This window comes from Rhynchophorus ferrugineus, unplaced genomic scaffold (genome assembly GCF_030347505.1).
Source record: "Rhynchophorus ferrugineus isolate W39M unplaced genomic scaffold, kcgeb_rfMv2 rfM7, whole genome shotgun sequence".
NCBI classification, from domain to species: Eukaryota; Metazoa; Arthropoda; class Insecta; order Coleoptera; family Curculionidae; genus Rhynchophorus; species Rhynchophorus ferrugineus.
In genome coordinates this window covers 14,328,854-14,349,350 of record NW_027472586.1, presented here as the reverse complement: position 1 = coordinate 14,349,350, position 20,497 = coordinate 14,328,854, and the positions used below count along the sequence as shown (strand labels likewise).

Sequence of the window (20,497 nt, the reverse complement as noted above, 5' to 3'; positions counted from 1 at the left end):
TTCATGGGAAATACTGCAGACCGTGATATTGTTGGCAAAGCGTTGTGTAGTTGAGATGTGGAATCTCAAAGTTGGAGTTTAAGACAATGTTAAAGAGAATGGGACCGAGACCAGAGTCTTGCCTGACACTGTTGTCACACTGTGGTTGTACATGGAAAGATGGTTTCTGGTTTTGACCTGGAATGTTCTCTTCGTGAGAAAATTGGATGCAAAATTATGAATAATGTGACCTCTAAAATCTCATGGTGGATTAGGACAGGATCAATAGGCGACAAACTATGTCAAAGTCTTTGTTTATATTCAGGAAAGTGGCTATGGTTGGTTTGCCGTAACTGAAGCTTTGTGTTATTCTGGTTTCTAGATCCACACTGAGGTGTATCTACTAGGTATAAAATCATATTTGTATATATATATATATATATATATATATATATATATATATATATATATATATATATATATATATATATATATATATATATAAATGTATATATATATATATATATATTTTTGATATCAACATTCAATTTAGTCTCCTAACAATCAATCATTAAAGGATTTTTGAAAGGTGATTGGTTTATAGAAATGTGGAACGCTTCACGATTTTGATGCTAATCTACTCTATCGTTTCAATTTTATTATATGAATCTCTTTTCAGAAATGAATTTGAATCTGTTGTGCGAAATTTTTCTTGTGGATTTTCTGAAATAAGAAGTCTATGTGAATAAGATGAAAAAAATCAGTTCTGTCTGTACAGTAGAGTGACTGACACCACGAGAAGTGGCAGTGGATTGGGCAGTGGAAGTGGCAATTGGGCTATGTTATATTCCATACATAGGTTTTTGAACTGTAAAAAAATCATTAATACTTCACACACAGCACATTCTATTTCAACATCCACCCTCCCTTATTACAAAACCCGATATATATATATATATATATATATATATATATATATATATATATATATATATATATATATATATATATATATATATATATATATATATATTTAAGGGAAAATATATATGTATATATATATGTATATATAAAAAATATATGTTTAAGGGAAAATGTAACGCTTTGTGTCGTATTAGTTCAGATAGCTCTAGGGGTCTAGTAAAATATTTATTAGGTTTTCATATTTTATAATTGTTTTAAATGCTTTTAAATTTATTATGACATGAGCAAAAAATTATAACTTGAGATAATATACATTTAATATTGTATCGAATGTTTGGTGAAGCCAGGCCATAGTTGGAAAAGGTATCCAACAATATAGAAAACACATGACCAGCATAAAGTATGTCGCATTGGCTCGTTATCGAGTGCTCCGGATAATGGAAAGTAGGACTAGGGCTAGACAAAGCGTGTAACAAGTTAGATCTGCTGACCCCGTATTGTGGCAGACCCATTAAACTTCAAGAAGCCACAATACCGTTGAGTATTCGAGCATCTTAATTTATAACGCACGTGTTCCATCCTGATGAGAAAGTCGTAGTTAGAAAAATATTTCCCTCTCTGAAAATCTGAATGAATCAGGCTGCACAAAGGGTTTGTTGAACCAGCTTTCTTAGTGACAAAACAGGATGCATCGTTCGAAGAAGGAGAATCGGAGTCTAGAGTAAGAATACAAGAAAACCAGTCAACAGTACATCAAGAAATCTGGCGATTTTTCCTTCATTTTCATTTTTCATTAGGCATCCGATTTAGTAAGTGAATCCAACTCATTCATAATTCTCTTCACTATACGTATCAATTTGTATTTACAATTCAACTTTTTTACACATATTTGTTTTTATATATTTTCTATTTTTCTTCTTTCCTTTTTCTTTATATATTTGTAATATTACTCGTTTAAGTAAATAAATTCGTCTTATTATTGGATTATTTGCGGATTAATTTACTTAAAGAAGAGAGAAAATTATTTGTATTTTATTACACTCAACAACCATTACAAATCTATATATTTGTTCGTTTATGTATTTTTAAAATATTTTTTCGAGGCAGAATAGAAATTATTATATTTATTTATAAAACTTATACACAATTTACCTTACAGGGAAACAGAGATTTAACTTTATAGGAAATTTTGGGGAAATGTCTCCCGACGTCCAACATCTAGATGTCGCTAACATCTAGCTATGTTAAGAGCCGCGACGGGATCTGATTGGTTCGATTCGTTTCAGTTTCTTTTCGCCTTCAGGGAAATGTGAAGAGGATGAACATGAGGACTCTTTAGATAATTTACATTTTATACTAACGGGTGAGACTATAACTTCAATTCCAGATGTTCCTATATGAATAAACCAGTCCAGGCAATGTCTTCTTATGTCCCAGAAAATTGTTTTATTATACTGTCAGTCTTTGAGCTATCTCTTTTATTTTATCCCGCCATATTGCCACGTCGATAATACAGCAAACATACAAAAATATTAAATATTATATATATATATATATATATATATATATATATATATATATATATATATATATATATATATATATATATATATATATATATATATATATATATCATATTATATCCATTGAATTTTATTTAATAAATTTTTTTCAGAAATTAAATTGTTTTTTATTTGAATTTTAATGGTCAATTTACAACCAGCATGGTAAATTTAATTAAAAAACCAATCAAATGTCTTCACAGCTAAATGTTTTTTACAGGTGCCTATAACGCTGATTTAAATTGGCCAATCAAGTTACTTGAATGGCCGATATGTGGATCTGGATGTTGGGCAAAACAAAACTTTTGGCCAGAGATCCCTATTGAGTTTTCTTTCTATTACTCTTTGGTCTACCTTTACATAATTAGAAATAAACTCAAATTTATTACTCATTTTGATTCATTGTGGTTAGGCAACCGAAAATTTCAACAGCCAGTATAGTCTTAGAAATAATTTATTGTATTAAATAATAACGAGGTACAGTAAATATCTACAACTAAAGAGAACTAGGGCAAGATTGTATCACGCTTAATTGGACAGGTAAAAGGACTAACCCTTCTTGAATTTAAGGACCAAAATGCTGATCGTTAGAAAGATCGCTATCCATAAGAGAAGGGACAGGAATCCGTAATATACCACGGGTACTTGAATGCCCCATCCTCTGGCGATGATGCACCTAAAAATAGTTATGGTTTATATTTATTTCCGCGCTTGTTCTTGCGCGATGAAACTATTAAGCTTACCTGAGGCTTTCCGTTGCTTGTGTTAACGGTAGGAAGTCCGATATCCACATCAAGTATGGACTCATTGCCTGGATAGGCCAGATAATACCACATAACATTACGATTGGAAGGAAACTACCCAGGGCAAGATAGGTAGCTGAGCGTTCGTTATCACATGTACAGGCCACTACGAAACCTGCAAGTTTACCGTACAAAAACCAAATAGTCATTTAACTCGTCACTCTTCTTACCGAAACACATGCCGCAGACGCCAGACAATATAGTCAGACTGAACAATAGGGGCCAGCTTCCGTTCTGGGTGAGTTGGAAGAATACGAATGCGACGAGCAACACCATGGTGGTCTGCCCAAACATCACTACGAACTGAGTAATTACTTGTGAGAACAGGATCTCCGTACCCGTTATTCCGTTGACTAGGGATCGTTCCAATATACCCTCGTTCCTTTCTAGCAGCATAGAGCCCGAGGTCAATGCTACAGCCATGAAAAATATAATCCTGCAAAAATTATTAATTATAAATTGGTGATTCTTTCTATATCGTATTTTTTTGCTGTTCAAAAATATAAACTTACGTTAGCACAAGACCTGGAGATGCGAAATCAGTGAAATCTGGTTCTTCATTACCATAAATTGGATTCTCAAACTAGAAATAATTAGGCAGAATTAGGTATCGGAGATTTCGTAAATTTGTTGTTTCTTACTCTCACAGGTCTTCCAAAGACTTTTGGATTGATGTCGCACGATTGCAGGAAATTTTTTGTAAAATTCTCGAAGCCGAAGAGGAAGTCCCTGGTCAGATAGGTTGCGATGTTTTCATCTAAAAATATATGAATCGTACATATTGTTATAAGGATATGACAGCGGACATACTTGATTTATCGGCGTAGACATCGATTTTTGACGTTTCCAGATCCCACTGCTCTACATCCTTGCCCTGATCCATCCGGGCTCGCAGGGACTCGGAGAAATTATGTGGAACAACGAGCATGGCCCAAGACTTGCCCCTTTCGACCGTGCTTCTGGCCTCTTCCTCGCTTGCATAATAGGTCTATAAAAAACATTGAATTTTATTGGTTTGTGCTAGTTTTTTGTAATGTATATTTTACCAAGTCTACTGAATAATTGCTGGAAAGGTATTCAAAGTAGTTGCAACTAAGTCGAGACGCGTTACAGCCTGGTACGAATTGACATTTTTCCATGGGATAGTTGATTTCGTGGTTGACTATTGAAACAGGGACGTGCTTGGGATCGTGTCCGATGGAGAGGCAGAAGAGTATGGTCTGACCAACGGGTAAACCTGAATCGATTTAATTACGTTAATAAGGATTGATGTGTGGTACAAAAAAAATGAGATTTGGAGGAAAATGAAGGTTGTTGTTGTTGTTGGTACATCATATTTAAATTTATTATATTAAGAAAATATATTAGTAGATCCAAGCTTGTTAATAGATACTAAATTTCTATCACCAATATAGTTTTTTTGGAGATATGACAAATTGATTGAATAAGATTTGATAAATATACCAAGTAGTTTGAATTCCGAAATCACCATTTGAGAATCGACCAAGTGCCCAAGGTAACAGCGATTGTTGAAAAGGCATTTGAAGAAAAGAAGTACTGCCTTGCAATATTTCAGGATTTCTCACAAGGTTTTGACCGAATTTTGGACTAATCTACAATATGAGCAAATTATACCGTTACCGGTACCGCTAACTATTGGCAACTGCTAATCATGTCTTTTCGAAAGAAAATTTGGAGTTTGGCATGAAACAGTATTGTCAACATTTAAGCTTATTTGGGCTGAAGTTCCCCAGGGTAGTGCTTTAGGACCATTCCTGAATCTGCTCTACATTGTTGATAACCCAACAACAAAAGAAACAGTACTTGGAATATTTGCCGACGACACAGTTATCATGGAAAAAGTTATATATCTGCTTAAGGCTGTAGAAAAAGTGGCAGTCAACAAGATCTACAAATTGACTAGAGACTGGAAAATGAAGCTTAATAGCTCCAAATCTGTCCATGTTAACTTTGTGTAAAAATCACAAGAACCTAATTATATAACTTGACTGATGTCCGATTCCTCAAGCAGAATCAGCTAAATACCTCAGCATCCATCTCGATGGCAGATTAAATTGGAAACATATTAGACCAAAATCAGAACAGATTAGTCTCAAAATCAAGCAACTGTACTGGTTAGTCGAAATCTGCTCTCAATTTGACTTAAAATCAAAGAGCTTGGTTTAACAGTCAATTTGGACTTAGAGGGTGCAAATATGAGGTTGCACTAAAACATCAAACCAAGCAGATTCAAGATTCTACGATTAATTGTCAATGCTTATCACTACATAATCAATGAAGAGGTGCACAATGACCTCGAAATCAAATAGACTTACGAAGTTATTCAAGATTTCGTCTTAAAGCGTGAAATAAGTTTACTAATTCACACTAACATGGAAACAACGCAGCTACTGGATAATACGCAGGAAATCAAAACATCAAACCAAACTACACTAACTTGGATACTGTAAAGTATTACTCCTAATTTTTGCTTAAGTTAAATTTTATTTTAAAATACTAAATATATACTGATGTATTTATCCCGTACTCGCCTGGCTTGTGTATTGATGCAAGTACAACAGAACAGTAATAATAAATTAATTTGTAAAATAAGATTGTACTAAGCATATTTAATGTAAGATAATAAAAAATAAATAATATAGTTAAAAAATATATTTATAGTGTGGATTATTTTATCAAGAATGCTTATTTTTAAACAAGGTACATTTAAAAATTCACTACAAATACGGTTATGGCGAATGCGCCAGATTTGGTTAATTTGAGTCAATTTTATTTAAAGGATAATTCTGACACGGTTATCTATTATAAAAGCACTTTATTTTGGATTATTTATGCCACTTTAAAATAAGTTACGAAAGGTATTCGTAAGGTTACTCGTATTATTTTTGTACCAAAATAAACTTTGAAGAATCTTAAAATGGTGAATGCGCGGTAATTTAATTTATATATTATACAATTAGTTAACAGCTATTGTTACCTATGATAAAAGCCATTATGGGTATATTGCGCCACATCCATAGAAAGTTCTTCCAAATGAGTACGCGCATGTGCCAAAAGTTTACCACCTTCAGATAATCAGTGAACTGCATTGTGGTCTTTTCTTCTGGGGGAAGTTCGGGCGGTACCTCTTCGGCTGTCGGTTCTGGTACAATAGACACTCGCCCTGAAACAAGATTTACGTCGTGTATATTCCACGCTTAGAAAAAGCAGTGGAAGAAAATAAAATTTGTACTGCAATATTTTTAGACGTTGCTCAAGTTTTCGATAAAGTTTGGCATGATGGTTTAAAGCATAAGATTAAAATACTTGTTCAAATGTTAATGTCAAAAATATTAGATTCATATATATCACACACGAGGATGCTTATTCGAACTTGAGCAAAATAGAAACAGGTGTACCACAGTGAGATATATTTGGATCAGTCCTTTATATCCTTTACATTTAGACTTGCCTACATTCAATGAAAATGTTGTTGCTACATGATACTGCAATCCTAGCCATTCGAGATATTGAATCAACCAAAAAGTTACAAACAGCTATTGTCGAAACACAATGTTCGACAGAAAAAAGGCTTACCAAAATGCATCAAAATAAATCAGTCTATATTAATTTCACCAACAAAAGAATCAAGCACAAGCCGGTATATATAAAACGACAAATAATCCCGTATGGAAATACATTCAAATAACTTGGCTGACCCTTCATGTTAAACTTAGGTGGAAACCACAAGTTAACAAAAATTATGAAGGACTTAAGTTGAAATAAAAAAAATGTACTGGCTATTGGGTAGATATTCAACCCTGCCAGTATACAAAAAGTTTTTACTTTACCAACAAGTGTTGCAACCAGTGTTAATTTGGTGGTGATGGTGTTTTACTATGGGGTTGTATCAGTCAAAGTAATATAAATATCATACAAAGATTCCAAAACAGGGTACTGAGAGGTATTGTTGATGCTCCATAGTACATTCGTAATTACAATTTGCATAAGGACTTGAAGTTAAAAATTGTCGATAAGGTTGTCAAGGACTATGCCCAAAGGCACGGACAGAGGCTCCATCAGCCCATCAATGCTAAGGTTCTGCAGCTCCTAGATATTGATGGCTTAGTCAAAATACTAAAGAGAGTAAAAGAAGTGAAGTTATTCGTAAAATTCAATGCACATTAAATGCAGTAGACCAAAGTGTCTATTATTGAATAAGGACTTTGTAATTTTAAAACCGTAGCAAATTAGGAAAGTAAATAATAATAATTTAAAAAAATGCTGTCCATTCAACATCCATATCAACTTACTGGCAGTCCTGCTCGACACAGACACATTATCACCAAACTCTCCGGAAATCTCGCCAACTTCATCGTCTAGGACGGCAGCCTCGTTGACCGCACCTGCAGGAATGGGTATGGTTTCGGTGACCGCTTGCAGGATACTGGATCTGCGTCGTTTGCCCATGTTTTGGATGACGCTGAGTTTGAGGAACACATCCTCGAGACTATCCGCGCTGAACTGATTGATGAGACGTTCTGGGGACGCTTCGGCTAAGAAATAACCGCCTCTCATCAGTCCTATCTGAAAATACCATTAAAAAGAATGAAAAACATTACATGCATTACAAAAAGTAACATTTTTTTGAAACATTTTGGAGTCTCTATTTTACGAACTAAAACTGGACCTGCTTAAGGTGGGCTCCGAACCACGGCCCTCGGCATTAAGCCTACCGACTGGCGAGTGATCAACTTAGAGATAATCCCAGAAGACATACGGTCTTACCAAGTTTGGTTACTGGCGTGACTGAGATGATTTTCCTTGTCGAATTTTACAGTCTAGCTTTATGAAGTATTACAAGCATATGTTTACAACCACGCCCCAGCAGGATTCGAACCCGCAACTACCGCAACAGTAAGAGGACGGACCTGTCTTGACCACTGCGCCAACCAAACCAAATTTTTCGGTTAAATATTGAATAACTAAATGAAAGAATATTGTGTTTTCACTGTTGGGCAAATTTTAGAAAATAATGAAAGTTTTGAGGTGACTGTCCGCAAATTTCCTACAAAATATGATCGGAGTATTAATTTATCATCACCATCAATTCATATTCATAGTATAGTATGAGTTAGGGAGGATAGTTTCTTCTCAATCAATACCAATGTTGGTGCCACAGGATATCCAATATTCTTCACCAAATATCACCACTGTCGGCAATTGGTTGCAACTGTTCTGACCTAGGACAATGTTAATCTTTTATTTGTCATATCGCTTTCTCTGATCTTAAATTAAGTGTTTTCTGGAGCTCTTTCGCCAAAAATGTCGATTTCGCCACAGAAGCCTTTGAGTAATTCGTTAATTTTTCATTCTACAGACCATGGCAATTTGTGTTTCTGCATTTGTTCCTCAACTGTGTGTAATAGTGTTCAAGACTCGGAGCCGTAAGAAGGATTGTCAAAATAAACCTTCGAAAAACTCGGATTTTAGTTTTGTTGCCAGAAGTACGATGGAGTTAAACCAAGTGAATAGGGCCTTACGTAGTAATATGAGTTGATAGAAAAGTGACAAAGGATAAAAAGTTACGAAGGGCTTGGCGTAAGGAATTTATAAAGATCTCCGATTTTTGAAGGGCTTGGAAGCTCTAATCGACTCATGATCTTAAAGCTAATATAATACAAATGGATTCGTAAAAAATAATTAATGTCCTTAATACTTCACACATATTTCAATATCGACCCGTCTTTATTGAATTTTGATTACAGTGGTACGGCTCTTTTTAAGGTATTTTTCATGATATCCTGAAACATCTCAGGCTGAGTTTCTTCAATTTCGTGACGAATATTGTCTGATGAAGATGTTGAATCGTTTTGGGGGTTATTAACATAAATTTTACCCCATAAGAAAAAGTCTGGTGCTGTTAAATCCGGAAATCCGACTGTCCATGCTAAATCGCCACTTCGCGAAATTAGGCTTTCAATAATTGAATTGTTGAACGAGCTCTGTGTGCGGGCCACATTTTGCTGAAACCATCCTCTAGTCCTTATTCTTCCATTTCAGGCACAAGAAAATTTCGAATCATGTCTTGGTACCGTTCAGCATTAACAGTAACTGCAACACCTTGGCCATTTTCAAAAAATAGGGACCATTGATATTTCCAGCATGAATACCACACGATATTGTTTGTTTATAGTGGATGCAATGATGATGTATCATGAATTAATTGAGGATTCTGTGTTCCCCAAAACCGACTGTTCTGTTTATTAACGTGGCCACCGAGAAGAATTCGGCTACGAAGGCTTCATCGCTCATTATCAATTTAGATGAAGAATCTTTAATTTCACCAGACAGCCTTAGGATTGCGTGATCATAATTGCAACTCATTGATCAGGATCCTTCGGTAGTAATTTTTGGACTAATTGAATTTTGTACGGGAACATTTTCAAAATTCGCCTTAAAATGCGTGCAATGTGCATATGTAACTGGTAACCACGTCTCCGAATACAACAAAGAGGAAAATGATAGCGGAACTCTAAGAATATATATGAACATACTTTTTTACCTTCATAGGCTTTTTCCATTACAGCTATTTCTATGCATGTGGTCAATCGTTGAAGGTTTGCTAATAAACCCAAACTGCTGTGTAGGTATTAGGTTTTTGTCTGAATAATCGGTTATATTCTTTTCTACAGAGGCTTTTACCTTATATATTATTGGTAACAGTGATATAGGTCTATAGGCTTTTATATCATTTGTTGATTTTCCAGCTTTTAGGAATATGATAATTTCAGCCATCTTCCAGACGTCTGAGAGTTTTTATAATACCCTTTCTTGGAAGTGTTTCCACCTATTGTCCTGTTATTAAGTCATAGCCTGGTGATTTTTTTTGGGTTAATGTCAGCTTTCATAAATTTGGTTACCTCTTTCTAACTATTTGAATTGTCGGCAAATTATACTCAATATCACTTTCGTTTGGCTGAAGGTTTTTTCCTAGATGGTCAGCAAATGCTTTCGTTTTTGTTGTAGGTATCTTATAGATGAACTGTGTAGACATGACCGTTTTTGGTATTTGTTGGCTTGCCAGAGCGAATAAATTTCCTTGTCATCTTTTAGATTTCGCAGCTGGTTATTTACGAAATTGTATTTCATTTCCAGTATTTCTCGTTTCATGCTTGCCATTTCATATCGTTGCCATATTTTCCGTAGCTTTCTTTTTCAGCTACCATATCCTGATGTTTTCCGATAATGAATTCCTTTAATTTTACTACTAATATCTGAAGCATTTTTCGAAACAGCCTGTTGGATATCTATAACGAATTTTTCTGCTTCAAAATTAATTGGTCAGCGATCTTAAGCGAACCATTTAGTTTTTCAGTTCTTCAGCAAATCGTCTGTTATCTAATTTGTTGACGTTGGGTTTTGTTCTTTTTAACCGACTCTGAAAAAGGAGGAAGTTCCATGTTCGGCTGTATATATATATATATATATATATATATATATTTTTAATGTATGTTCGCCGATTTCTCCGTCAATTGTGGATCGATCAGATGTTTGTGTATAATGTTATTGCTGAGTTGATGTGACAAAAAATCGGAAATAATTTAGTGTAAAAACCACTCAGATTGCTTTTTACTATAAACCTTATGATATGAGATGTCGTAGAAACAAAGGTAGCAACTGTTTGTTTGGTGTACCGGTTAGAGTGTTCTGCACACACGCGGAGGTGGTAACTTCGATTCTGAACTAGGATAACAACTTTTTTCTATTCTAGTTTGGTTGGAAAATTTGTCAGATCACCTAGACAGGTAGCGCTCCCCGGGTCCTGAAGCGTTCTTTATTTTTAATCATCGTTTCTTTATTGCTATTTTTGCTCATACGAGCTGAACCTTTACATGGCCTACTCATTGTAATATTAAATTAAATAACTGCGTAATTTATTCAGTAAATATCTAACACTAAAAAGGGACAAATAAAATATTTTTAAATTCTTATGTTTGTGTTATAAATGATTATTTCTTCATTTTTCAGCCGGTTCAATTTTTTTGTTAAAAGTATTTTTTTATTATATATTCACTCGGTGTCAGAATCGCTGTGATCGTGGCGTGTGATGTGATCTGAACTAACTGTGTTGGAACTGTGAAGGTGAACTGTGTGAATAAATCTAACTGGTCAGGACTTTTCTCTGGATCAGTCGGCCAATAAGTTCGTTTCGCAGTTGACATGCTCAGTAGACAGCTGCTTTATGCCCATCTTCCTATTTTTTGCATTGAAATCACCACCAATTATATATTTTCTCCTAGGTTATTTAGGACATTCATATAATTTTCCTTCTTTTGATTTTATCTTGGAGGGCAATAAATTGCGGCTAATATAACCGTATATCTGCTGCTGTTAATTGATTTTATGCTAAATTGAGACCGGATTTTTTATAGTGACAAATGATTTTTTTATTATTATTGCGCTTCCTCCTCTTGCGCATAAAAATTTCCTAATTAAACTCTCCCAATTCTTACCAATCAGTGCCGATATCGTGCTGAAAAAGAACATATTTTCTACTGATCACCTCCGTGGTTTTTAATTGGCTGCTTCAATTGCATTAATTGCTGCCAGTAAAGATACGAGCAGCTCAAGAATAATTTCATTCTAATATCACCAACTAGGACATCTAGAACATTCTATGGACTGTTATATTTCAAACTGTTCGGAATAACTTACGATTCGGGACGGGTCGGAATTATTAACACCACTTATGGCTTTGGAACAAAAGAGAGACTTTATTTACATCTCTGGTCTTTTATAAATTTTTGAGCAGCCTCTATACAGATTACAGCGCCCTCTACAAGTTGTTGTTCTTCTTTTCTGCACTGCATTTAACACCCCATCTCAATTTAAATGTACCTGATAAGTTAACCTAATTAACATCATAAACAAAAATTCGAAAATTATATTTAAATTGCCAGAACAAAATTATTGCATTCGAATTTGTTTGAACTTAGAACTATTCTATTTCTACATGGTGCGAATTTAATTGTACTTAATGATTTAATTGTATAAGTCTGCACAATTATGTGATAAACAAACGTAACAATTTTTTTTTCTTTAGACATAATTCTCCCTTTAAACGCAATTAAAAAATAAACTTTGAACAATCATAGAAATAGCTGCCAAAACTTATTCACTTTTAATACCAATTATTTAGTTTGTTCTTGCCTTCGAATGAATTTATTCCATGCCGCTGGGTTGCCTCTATGAAATGGCATGAATCGATTAAAACTTTTTCTAGTTGGTCACAATCCCAGTGTTCATAACTTGTTCCCTCAAGTCCATTATCGCTTTATATTAGTCCATGGTCTCTCCTACCACTGAAGTATCGTAGTACTCTTTTTAGAACTTTCCATGCGCATTTTGTTGGTCTATCTAAATCACTTCTAAACAGTTCATCTTTCATTATTTCTTCACTATTATCAATATTATTTTCAATCGGTGTTACAATCCTCCACGTTTCCTCAAGCAGTTGTTAAATGATGAGACATTAAACACTTTTTCTGTCTCTTCTATTTCCATTAAAAGAAAACTTTCTACTTTTGTACTTCATAAAGACTTTCCAATAAGTCCACTGTTTGCGCTTTGTGTCCTTTTATTAATGCATCACCGTTGAATAGTACCGAATAATTACTACCTTTGTAAATAAACAATAGTCATAATCTGATCTCTTCAACCCTAACTTGTTCATCACTTCATTGAATCTTCAATTCTTAATTTAATTGTTGGTATATTGTTTGAGTAATTAAACCCTCTGGTTTTCTGACATAAACATTTAGTCCATTATTCCATTTAAAAATATGATTCCAGCACGATTTGCTTTATTTTCCTGGTTTATTGAATTGATATTTATATCAAAATTCTAATACATTGCAACTAAATTCTCCTTCATTGGTTTCGATGGCTTTTTATCTTACCTCTAACTCTGTTGGACTTCATGTTTCTAGTTTTCAGTACTTTTCTAGTCCTTGCACATTAAAAACCCTTCTCCATTAGTTTGAATGTTTCTTCTTATTCTACTGATAATTCTGTATATCCTCATGTTTTTAATTCTTTAGTGCTTCACTAAACCTTGTAAATTGATTATAATGTTTCTCTTTATCCTACCGACAATTCTGTTGCTTCCCATGTTTCTAATTTTTATTTTTTCCCTAAACCTTGTAAATTATACACGGCTGCGTTACTAAACTCTTGATTGCTCCATTGATTACAATGTTTCTTTCTATACTACCGATAAATAAAGATCACATGTTTATAGTTTTCTGGTGTTTCATCGATCCTTGAGTGCTCTAGTGCTCCATAACTTAATTCCGTCTGTTGCATACAGCCACATTCTTACTTCCACTTTCCTTTTCCTACGTGTATATATAATTATATACACACTTTACCGAACTCGAACCTTACGTAACCTCTATTCGTCTGCATTCTCAGTCTTCAGTCCATTGCTTCTTCCTATTTATACCGAGAAATCTGGGCCCACAACCTGTTACGGATCACTTATTACTCGGGACGAGACGGAATTAATAACATAACTTATGGCCTTGGGACAAAAGAGAAACTTTATTTACATCGCTGGTCTTTTATATATTTTTGAACAGATTCGATACAAATTAGAGCGCCCTGTACTAGTTGATCTTCTTCTTTTCGACACTGGCTCTTGTATCAATATAAATAACATATTTAACTCAATCATGCTACAGTATCTCCATTAAATAAGTATTACTATCTAAAAACGGAGATTACTTTCTCGCCTATCGATCAAGTTCAAGTGAACAATATATAAAAAATGGTTTTATGTAAAACCGCAATCAATTTCCCGTCAACTTAATAATACGGCCATATCGAAATTTATGAAGGATAATTCCATTTGTTTACATTACGACGGCGAAGCTTGTTCCGCATTTAATGAGTTAAACACAAAGACCTTTAGCCGACCAGTTTCAATATTTAAGTTGTTTCTGATGTAAAACAAATAATTCGCATAAAATTAGCGTGTGTCATGTGGAACCGTCTAAATGACCGTCGATCTATGCTGGTGAACTTTGACGTCGGCCTTGTCGATGTTTTCGACGAAAGAAAAAAATATACAAAACATTCAATTAATCCCCTCTTCGCCGAATCGATATGCTACATACCAAGTGGGCCTGGCGAGTTTCATCGATGTAGTGCGTGGTGATGATGACCGTCGTCTTGCCGTGCTTGGTGATCTCCACCAGGTGGTTCCAGATGTTTTGGCGCAGCAAGGGATCCACTCCCACTGTTGGTTCGTCGAGAATCAACAGTTCCGGCTCGTGTACCAACGTTGCAGCCAGCGACACCCGTCGCTGTTGGCCACCGCTGAGAATTTTTACTTGACTGCAACAAAATTATGCGGAATATATAAAAAAATAAGCCGATAAGAAATAAAAATGGATCAATCGACAATAAATAACACAACGCCACCCTGTATTTATGATTAATACATTGTTACCAACCGTTGGCCACTAGTCTTCAACTTTGCAGATTAATTTTAAACTATTCAATAAAAGAGCCAATGCACGTCATCAAAATTTATAACGTCGGCACGTCGCAATATTGCGGAATTTTGGTTTACAGCGTTTTGAAGAATTTTGTAGATATTTGACAACAGTGTTAAGCAGTACCAATACACATGGTTACAGAGGTTACATGTTGACGCATCACACAGCATCTGTCTCTGTTTAACTAGGATAAAACGAGAAGGAAATATCAGCTTCGAGATTAAAAGAAATTTATCATTTCTACGAATTGCATTTGGTATAGTCTATCCAAAGAAGCAGTGAACATACGTCATCAAGATGTTTAATGCATTGCTTGCTGAAATTTGTAAATTCGTTTTAGAATCAGACAACATTTTCCTTCTCATTTTATTGCAATTAAAAAGAGATACGATGCAGTCTGATACGTTCGAACTAGTATACGAATCAGCCTGCAAAAGTCTGTAGGTTATCAAATGTCTGTCAATCGCTGCTCAATATTACTCTGATTGAAAATGCTGAAGCTAGACAGAACAGATTGCGTTTATAATCATAATACGCGTTTTTTAGCATGTTGCGGCTGCACCGAATGTTAGTATGGGCATGGTCATTAAAAGGTATTAAAAAATGAAAAATATAATCTTGAATTCACCGAAAAAATAATCGTTCTCATACGAAGCGGGTGGCGAATAGATATATGAAATGTATAAACAGTGAGTAGTTTTTCAATACAAACATAATTTAATGAAAGTTTTGCAAAGGAAACTATTAGTCTGAAAAGTATCGAAGAGATCTAATGGAATTTCCGGATATTGCTTTTAAAAGCATACAATTTTTAAGAGCATATAATAAAATAAAGGAAGACTTTTTATTTCAATTTATGTATTTAGATGAGACATGGATATTACAGAATGGGACCAATATAGCTAGTGGTCACTCATGGCAAGATGATAATATTATGACACCAAAAGTTGATAGAAATAGGTAAATATTGGAATAACATTTGATTAGGTTTTTATTAATAATTATTTGCAGATATATTGTACTTCATGCTGGAAATAGGAATGATTAATAACATCTTCGGTTTGGATGAGCTGGATCAGACACATTGAAGAAGAAATTGACACATTGTGCAACTGTGAACAAATGTTAGATAGAGTGGAAATTAACAGCTTAGTTATTCAATCGAATAACATTCTGAATATGATTCAATGCTGCAAATTTCTAAGATAGGGTGATGAGAGTGGAAACAAGTAAAGGTGGGTATATAATTAATATACGAGAACTTATGATAATAAAATAGTTCAATGTAAATATAATTAAACACAACCCTATCCCACAAAATGTTATAACTGTGTATTTGTAGTTTTAAGTCCTTCGATAATATATGCACTAGATTTACTATAATTTAAAGATAAATTATACTGGAGATCAGTATTTTTGTTTGATTATTTTACTTAGATTAGAATTTCGTTGTATGTCAAAGCCAAACTGAACTAAAACTCAAGAGTTGACACGGCAATATTGCGACGTTTTGACGTTACACATTTAGATGACGTATGTAAAGAACTTCTTTGGATAGACCGTATATGTTTTTATTTATTTAAAAATGTTAAGAAAATGAAATGTTGACCGTTAAATAAATCGAATTATTGCCGTATAACGGTAAATTCGGTTAAAATTTTCCACAACAACTAACCTCCAATTCAAGCCTCTTTAAATAATCAAGGTCTTACCGTTCGGAGTCAGGTAGCATCAGAAAATTAACCAGAAATTCTAGTTTATCGTCGATCTCTTCTGTAGTTTTGCCGGACAACCATCCGAAGTACCTGAGCGTCTCCCTGATTGTAAACTCGCCATAGAGAGCCATTTCCTGTAAATTACACGGTTTTTAGTGGCTTCGAGTCATAAAGATCTATAAAATATATCTTAAATTTGCAAGTGAATTAAATTTAACAATGTTGATCTTTTTACGATATACGGTAATGGTATAAGAATGGTATAGTTTTAAAAATACTGGAAAAAATTGGTTGCAAAACATTTATTTTTTATTGATTAACAACCTAACCGCTTTTTAGGGACACTAAAACTAATACAGTTATACTAATAATATAGATATTATATAAAAAAATAATATAAGAGTATAAATATAGATGCAATAAAAATACCACCATAAATATAAAACATGTAGGATCAAGAATAAAATAAATATATTATAAAACAGCAAAACGTCGATCACAATTTGCAAACAAATAATATATATATATATATATATATATATATATATATATAATATAATAATAAAATGTGTAATAATAGTAAATCAAGTATAAATAAAACAATACAAGTTAGTAATAAAACATAAATTAAATTCATTTCAGCGTCATACAGCATTCATACAGCGTCACAATGGAAGATCAAGGAAAGGGAACTAAAGTTAGAGATACAAAGAACAGCCAAAAATATATAGCCAAATTAATGGAACCAAAATATATTTAACAACTTATTTAACATATCTACTACACGTATTTTATTTTATACTTATAATAACACAATTTAGCTTAATACCCACCTAAACCTATTTATCTATTTACAATATATAATTTTAATTACCACCAACTGAACAGTTTGAAGTCAGGATTTTAGTTAGAAATTAGATTAGTACGTGTAGTAGATAGATGAAATAAGTTCTTTGTTTATTTTTATCTAGTTACTACAATGATTATTATATGCATATTTTATTTTAAAACTTTTTTTTGTGATAAAAATCTAAGTTTGATTATTTTTTAACTTTCAGTGAGCTGCTTATTTATTTTTTGATGTCGGTTCAATTTTTCTGTTAAAATATATTATTTCTCTCTTCTTACTGTTATATGTTTTAGTTTTTATATGTTATATTTCTCTCTTTTTATATTATATATTATATGTTTAAATTATACGCCTTATGATGAAAAATAAGAATAAAAAAACTATGATTGAAAATAAGGAAAGCTTCAGGTTCCGGGATCCGGTACTTAGTCTAGATGATTTCATAAATTTTCCAACCAAACTAGGAAAAAAAATTGCCTCCCCCGTTGGAAACCCAACCCGCAAACTTCGCGAGTGAGCTTAACATTCTAACCGTTACATCATAGAAATAGTTGTCTGCAATATTTCTACGACTTCTTATATGATATGGTCAGTACTTAAAAAGCAAACTGATTATGAATTATACAAAAATATCTGACTATTTTAGATCAAAAAAATATGTGAAAACTTTGTACGTGTCTTTGAAATTTGAAGGTATTCCTCGATTTCCCCCCTTCATCCCATCAGATTCTGATTTGGTTCCAACGGGACCACCTCGGAATATCTTTAAAAAATATTTTCCCGTAAACGATTTTAATTAAGCGAAGAAATGATAGTTGTGGTAAAGATCAATGTTTAGAAAACACCTCTAATGGTAATGTGATGATATACCTATACCGAGAGAAACTGAATTTTATAACTATCCATATATTCTTACAAGTAACATGCAATCTAGTATAAAAACTTGGAAAAGTCCACAATGTAGTTGAATCATATCGACTAACTGCACTGCTATGCATGACGCCAATGTGGTTAATTATCCCGAACTATTTCAAACTAATTACTGAAAAATGAATCTTATTTATATGTTAAAAAGTGTCTCGCTTTTGCAAATAAATCAGCAAATATTGCATAACATAAATAAATCGGAAATAAAAAAAACTTGCGGGAATTGGTTATGACGATACGAATAGCAATATAGGAAGAAGAAAAAGATTTAATAATGTTTATACAAAAGTAAACTTATTACTGGAAAAACATTTCACTGGCATTGATTGTAGAAACTATATAGCTGAGAACGTAATAAAAGCGGAAGAAGATCGTATTCCTCTTGATTGTTAATGTATTATTCCCAAGTTAAAATCACGTTAGACAAAGAGTAAAGCATATCAGTGGCTTATAAAACCTATTTAAACTTATGGGGTGCAAATATAAGGTTGTACTAACACATCAAATCGGCTAATAATTCAATGCTGCCAACAAAAACCAATTGTTATCGCTACGTAATCAACGAAGAACTGCGCGATAACCTCGAAATCAAATTGGATCTACGAAGTTCTTCAATATTTCGCCTTAAAATATGAAATTAGATTAATAAATCACATCAACGTGATAGCAATTCAACTATTGGACAACACGCAACAATTGAGAAGTCCCCAGCCTGATACATAGATGGTGCTACTAGAATTAAATCCATATGTTTTTAGTTAGCCCTAACTCTCAAAAGATGCGTGTATAAATTTGCCAGCTATCGGATCATTAGTTTGTGAATTATAGCATTTTGAGTGAAGCAAGTTTTATTATTATGAAAAAAAATGAATGAAAAGGAAATTCGCGTGTTGATAAAATATTGCTTTTTGAAGGGAAAACATACAGTTGAAGCAAAAACTTGGCTTGATGCCGAGTTTCTGGACACTGCCCCAGGAAAAACAATCATCAAGGTTTGGTATGTCAAGTTTAGGCATGGTGACATGATCACCGAAGACGGAAATGTTTCATTAATATTGAATGAAAATAATTAAAATTATTTTGTTAGGCTAATTAAAAAATGTGTATATTTGTAAACAATAACATTTGTCAGATTATATTTTGTTTTTGATGTGTTTCATTCAAATGTGATCTTTTATTTAAGCAGATTTTGTAAAATTAGAATTATTTGTTTAATTTACCGCTATAAATATTCCCGCTTGGCACTACTTCTAATGATTAAGACGTGTAAACCTGGTTGCAACTTTGTATATGGGAGGCAGCCTGATATGTAACTTTAATTTTTATATGAGATTGTTTGAGACATTTTCGTGAAATTTCGTAAAAATCGTGAAAATCTACGGCTTTATATCATTTCATCTGAAAGAACTTTCAATTTACAAAAATATTCACTAATTTTATCACTATACGACATCCAAGACATGATATGACACTATATTATTATATGACATAACAACACAATCCTTCAAAGAATGGTTAATCCTGACCGATTTCCGAAATGCTCTCGAATGTTTCCTGGAACAGAAGTTCAACCTGGTCACCGACTCACTGTCAATCATCCTATACCGGAAATGAGCGCACGGGTTGTCAAAAACCGACTGGAAACTATTTCAAGAGATCCTACTGAAAACAGGTCCAATCCCCAAAATAAACAACCGCGAAGAAATCGAGGAAGCAATTACCAAGCTTAGAAATGATATTCAAAATGCTCACAAGTAGGCAACGGTCACAATCCCATCTCCGCAAGACAATTACAACACAGCATTGCCGCCAAATGTCAGGGAATGAATTCACCACAAGAACAGACTACACAGAAGAACTCGTGCAACCTTAGACCCCGACGATAAAAGGGAGACTAACGAGGCATCCAGCCAAGTCCGTAAAACAGTCAAAGTCTGGAGAGAGGAGAAGTGGGACCCACTTCTCTACAATGAAAGACTTGACCCGCCCGCAGATATCTGGAGAATCTCGAAAAGTCTAGCGGGGAAAGTCAAAAAAGACATTCCCCCCCTGAAATCTGAAGTGTCAGGTAACCTCGCAGTCTGGGACAGCGAAAAAGCCCAGCTCCTGACCGAATTAATCAACATCATAAATTCCATCATGCAGCTGCAGCACTTCCCAAAAATTTTGAAAC

General features: G+C 33.8%; 1 protein-coding gene across 1 annotated transcript in view; it reads right to left on the bottom strand.

Annotated features, from left to right (window-relative positions):
• Positions 1 to 2,903: 2,903 nt before the first annotated feature.
• osy (ABC transporter oskyddad) overlaps positions 2,904 to 20,497 on the bottom strand; it is a 40,117-nt gene continuing 22,523 nt past the window's right edge. Inside the window, exons 4-14 of the mRNA XM_076410160.1 lie at positions 16,545 to 16,681; positions 14,449 to 14,668; positions 7,582 to 7,855; positions 6,267 to 6,452; positions 4,315 to 4,505; positions 4,079 to 4,256; positions 3,910 to 4,025; positions 3,781 to 3,851; positions 3,439 to 3,704; positions 3,209 to 3,383; positions 2,904 to 3,141 (exon numbers count right to left, since the gene is read on the bottom strand). Of these exons, the coding sequence (XP_076266275.1) occupies positions 3,015 to 3,141; positions 3,209 to 3,383; positions 3,439 to 3,704; positions 3,781 to 3,851; positions 3,910 to 4,025; positions 4,079 to 4,256; positions 4,315 to 4,505; positions 6,267 to 6,452; positions 7,582 to 7,855; positions 14,449 to 14,668; positions 16,545 to 16,681 (1,941 nt within the window). The 3' untranslated portion in view covers positions 2,904 to 3,014. The remainder of the gene's footprint in view (positions 3,142 to 3,208; positions 3,384 to 3,438; positions 3,705 to 3,780; positions 3,852 to 3,909; positions 4,026 to 4,078; positions 4,257 to 4,314; positions 4,506 to 6,266; positions 6,453 to 7,581; positions 7,856 to 14,448; positions 14,669 to 16,544; positions 16,682 to 20,497) is intronic.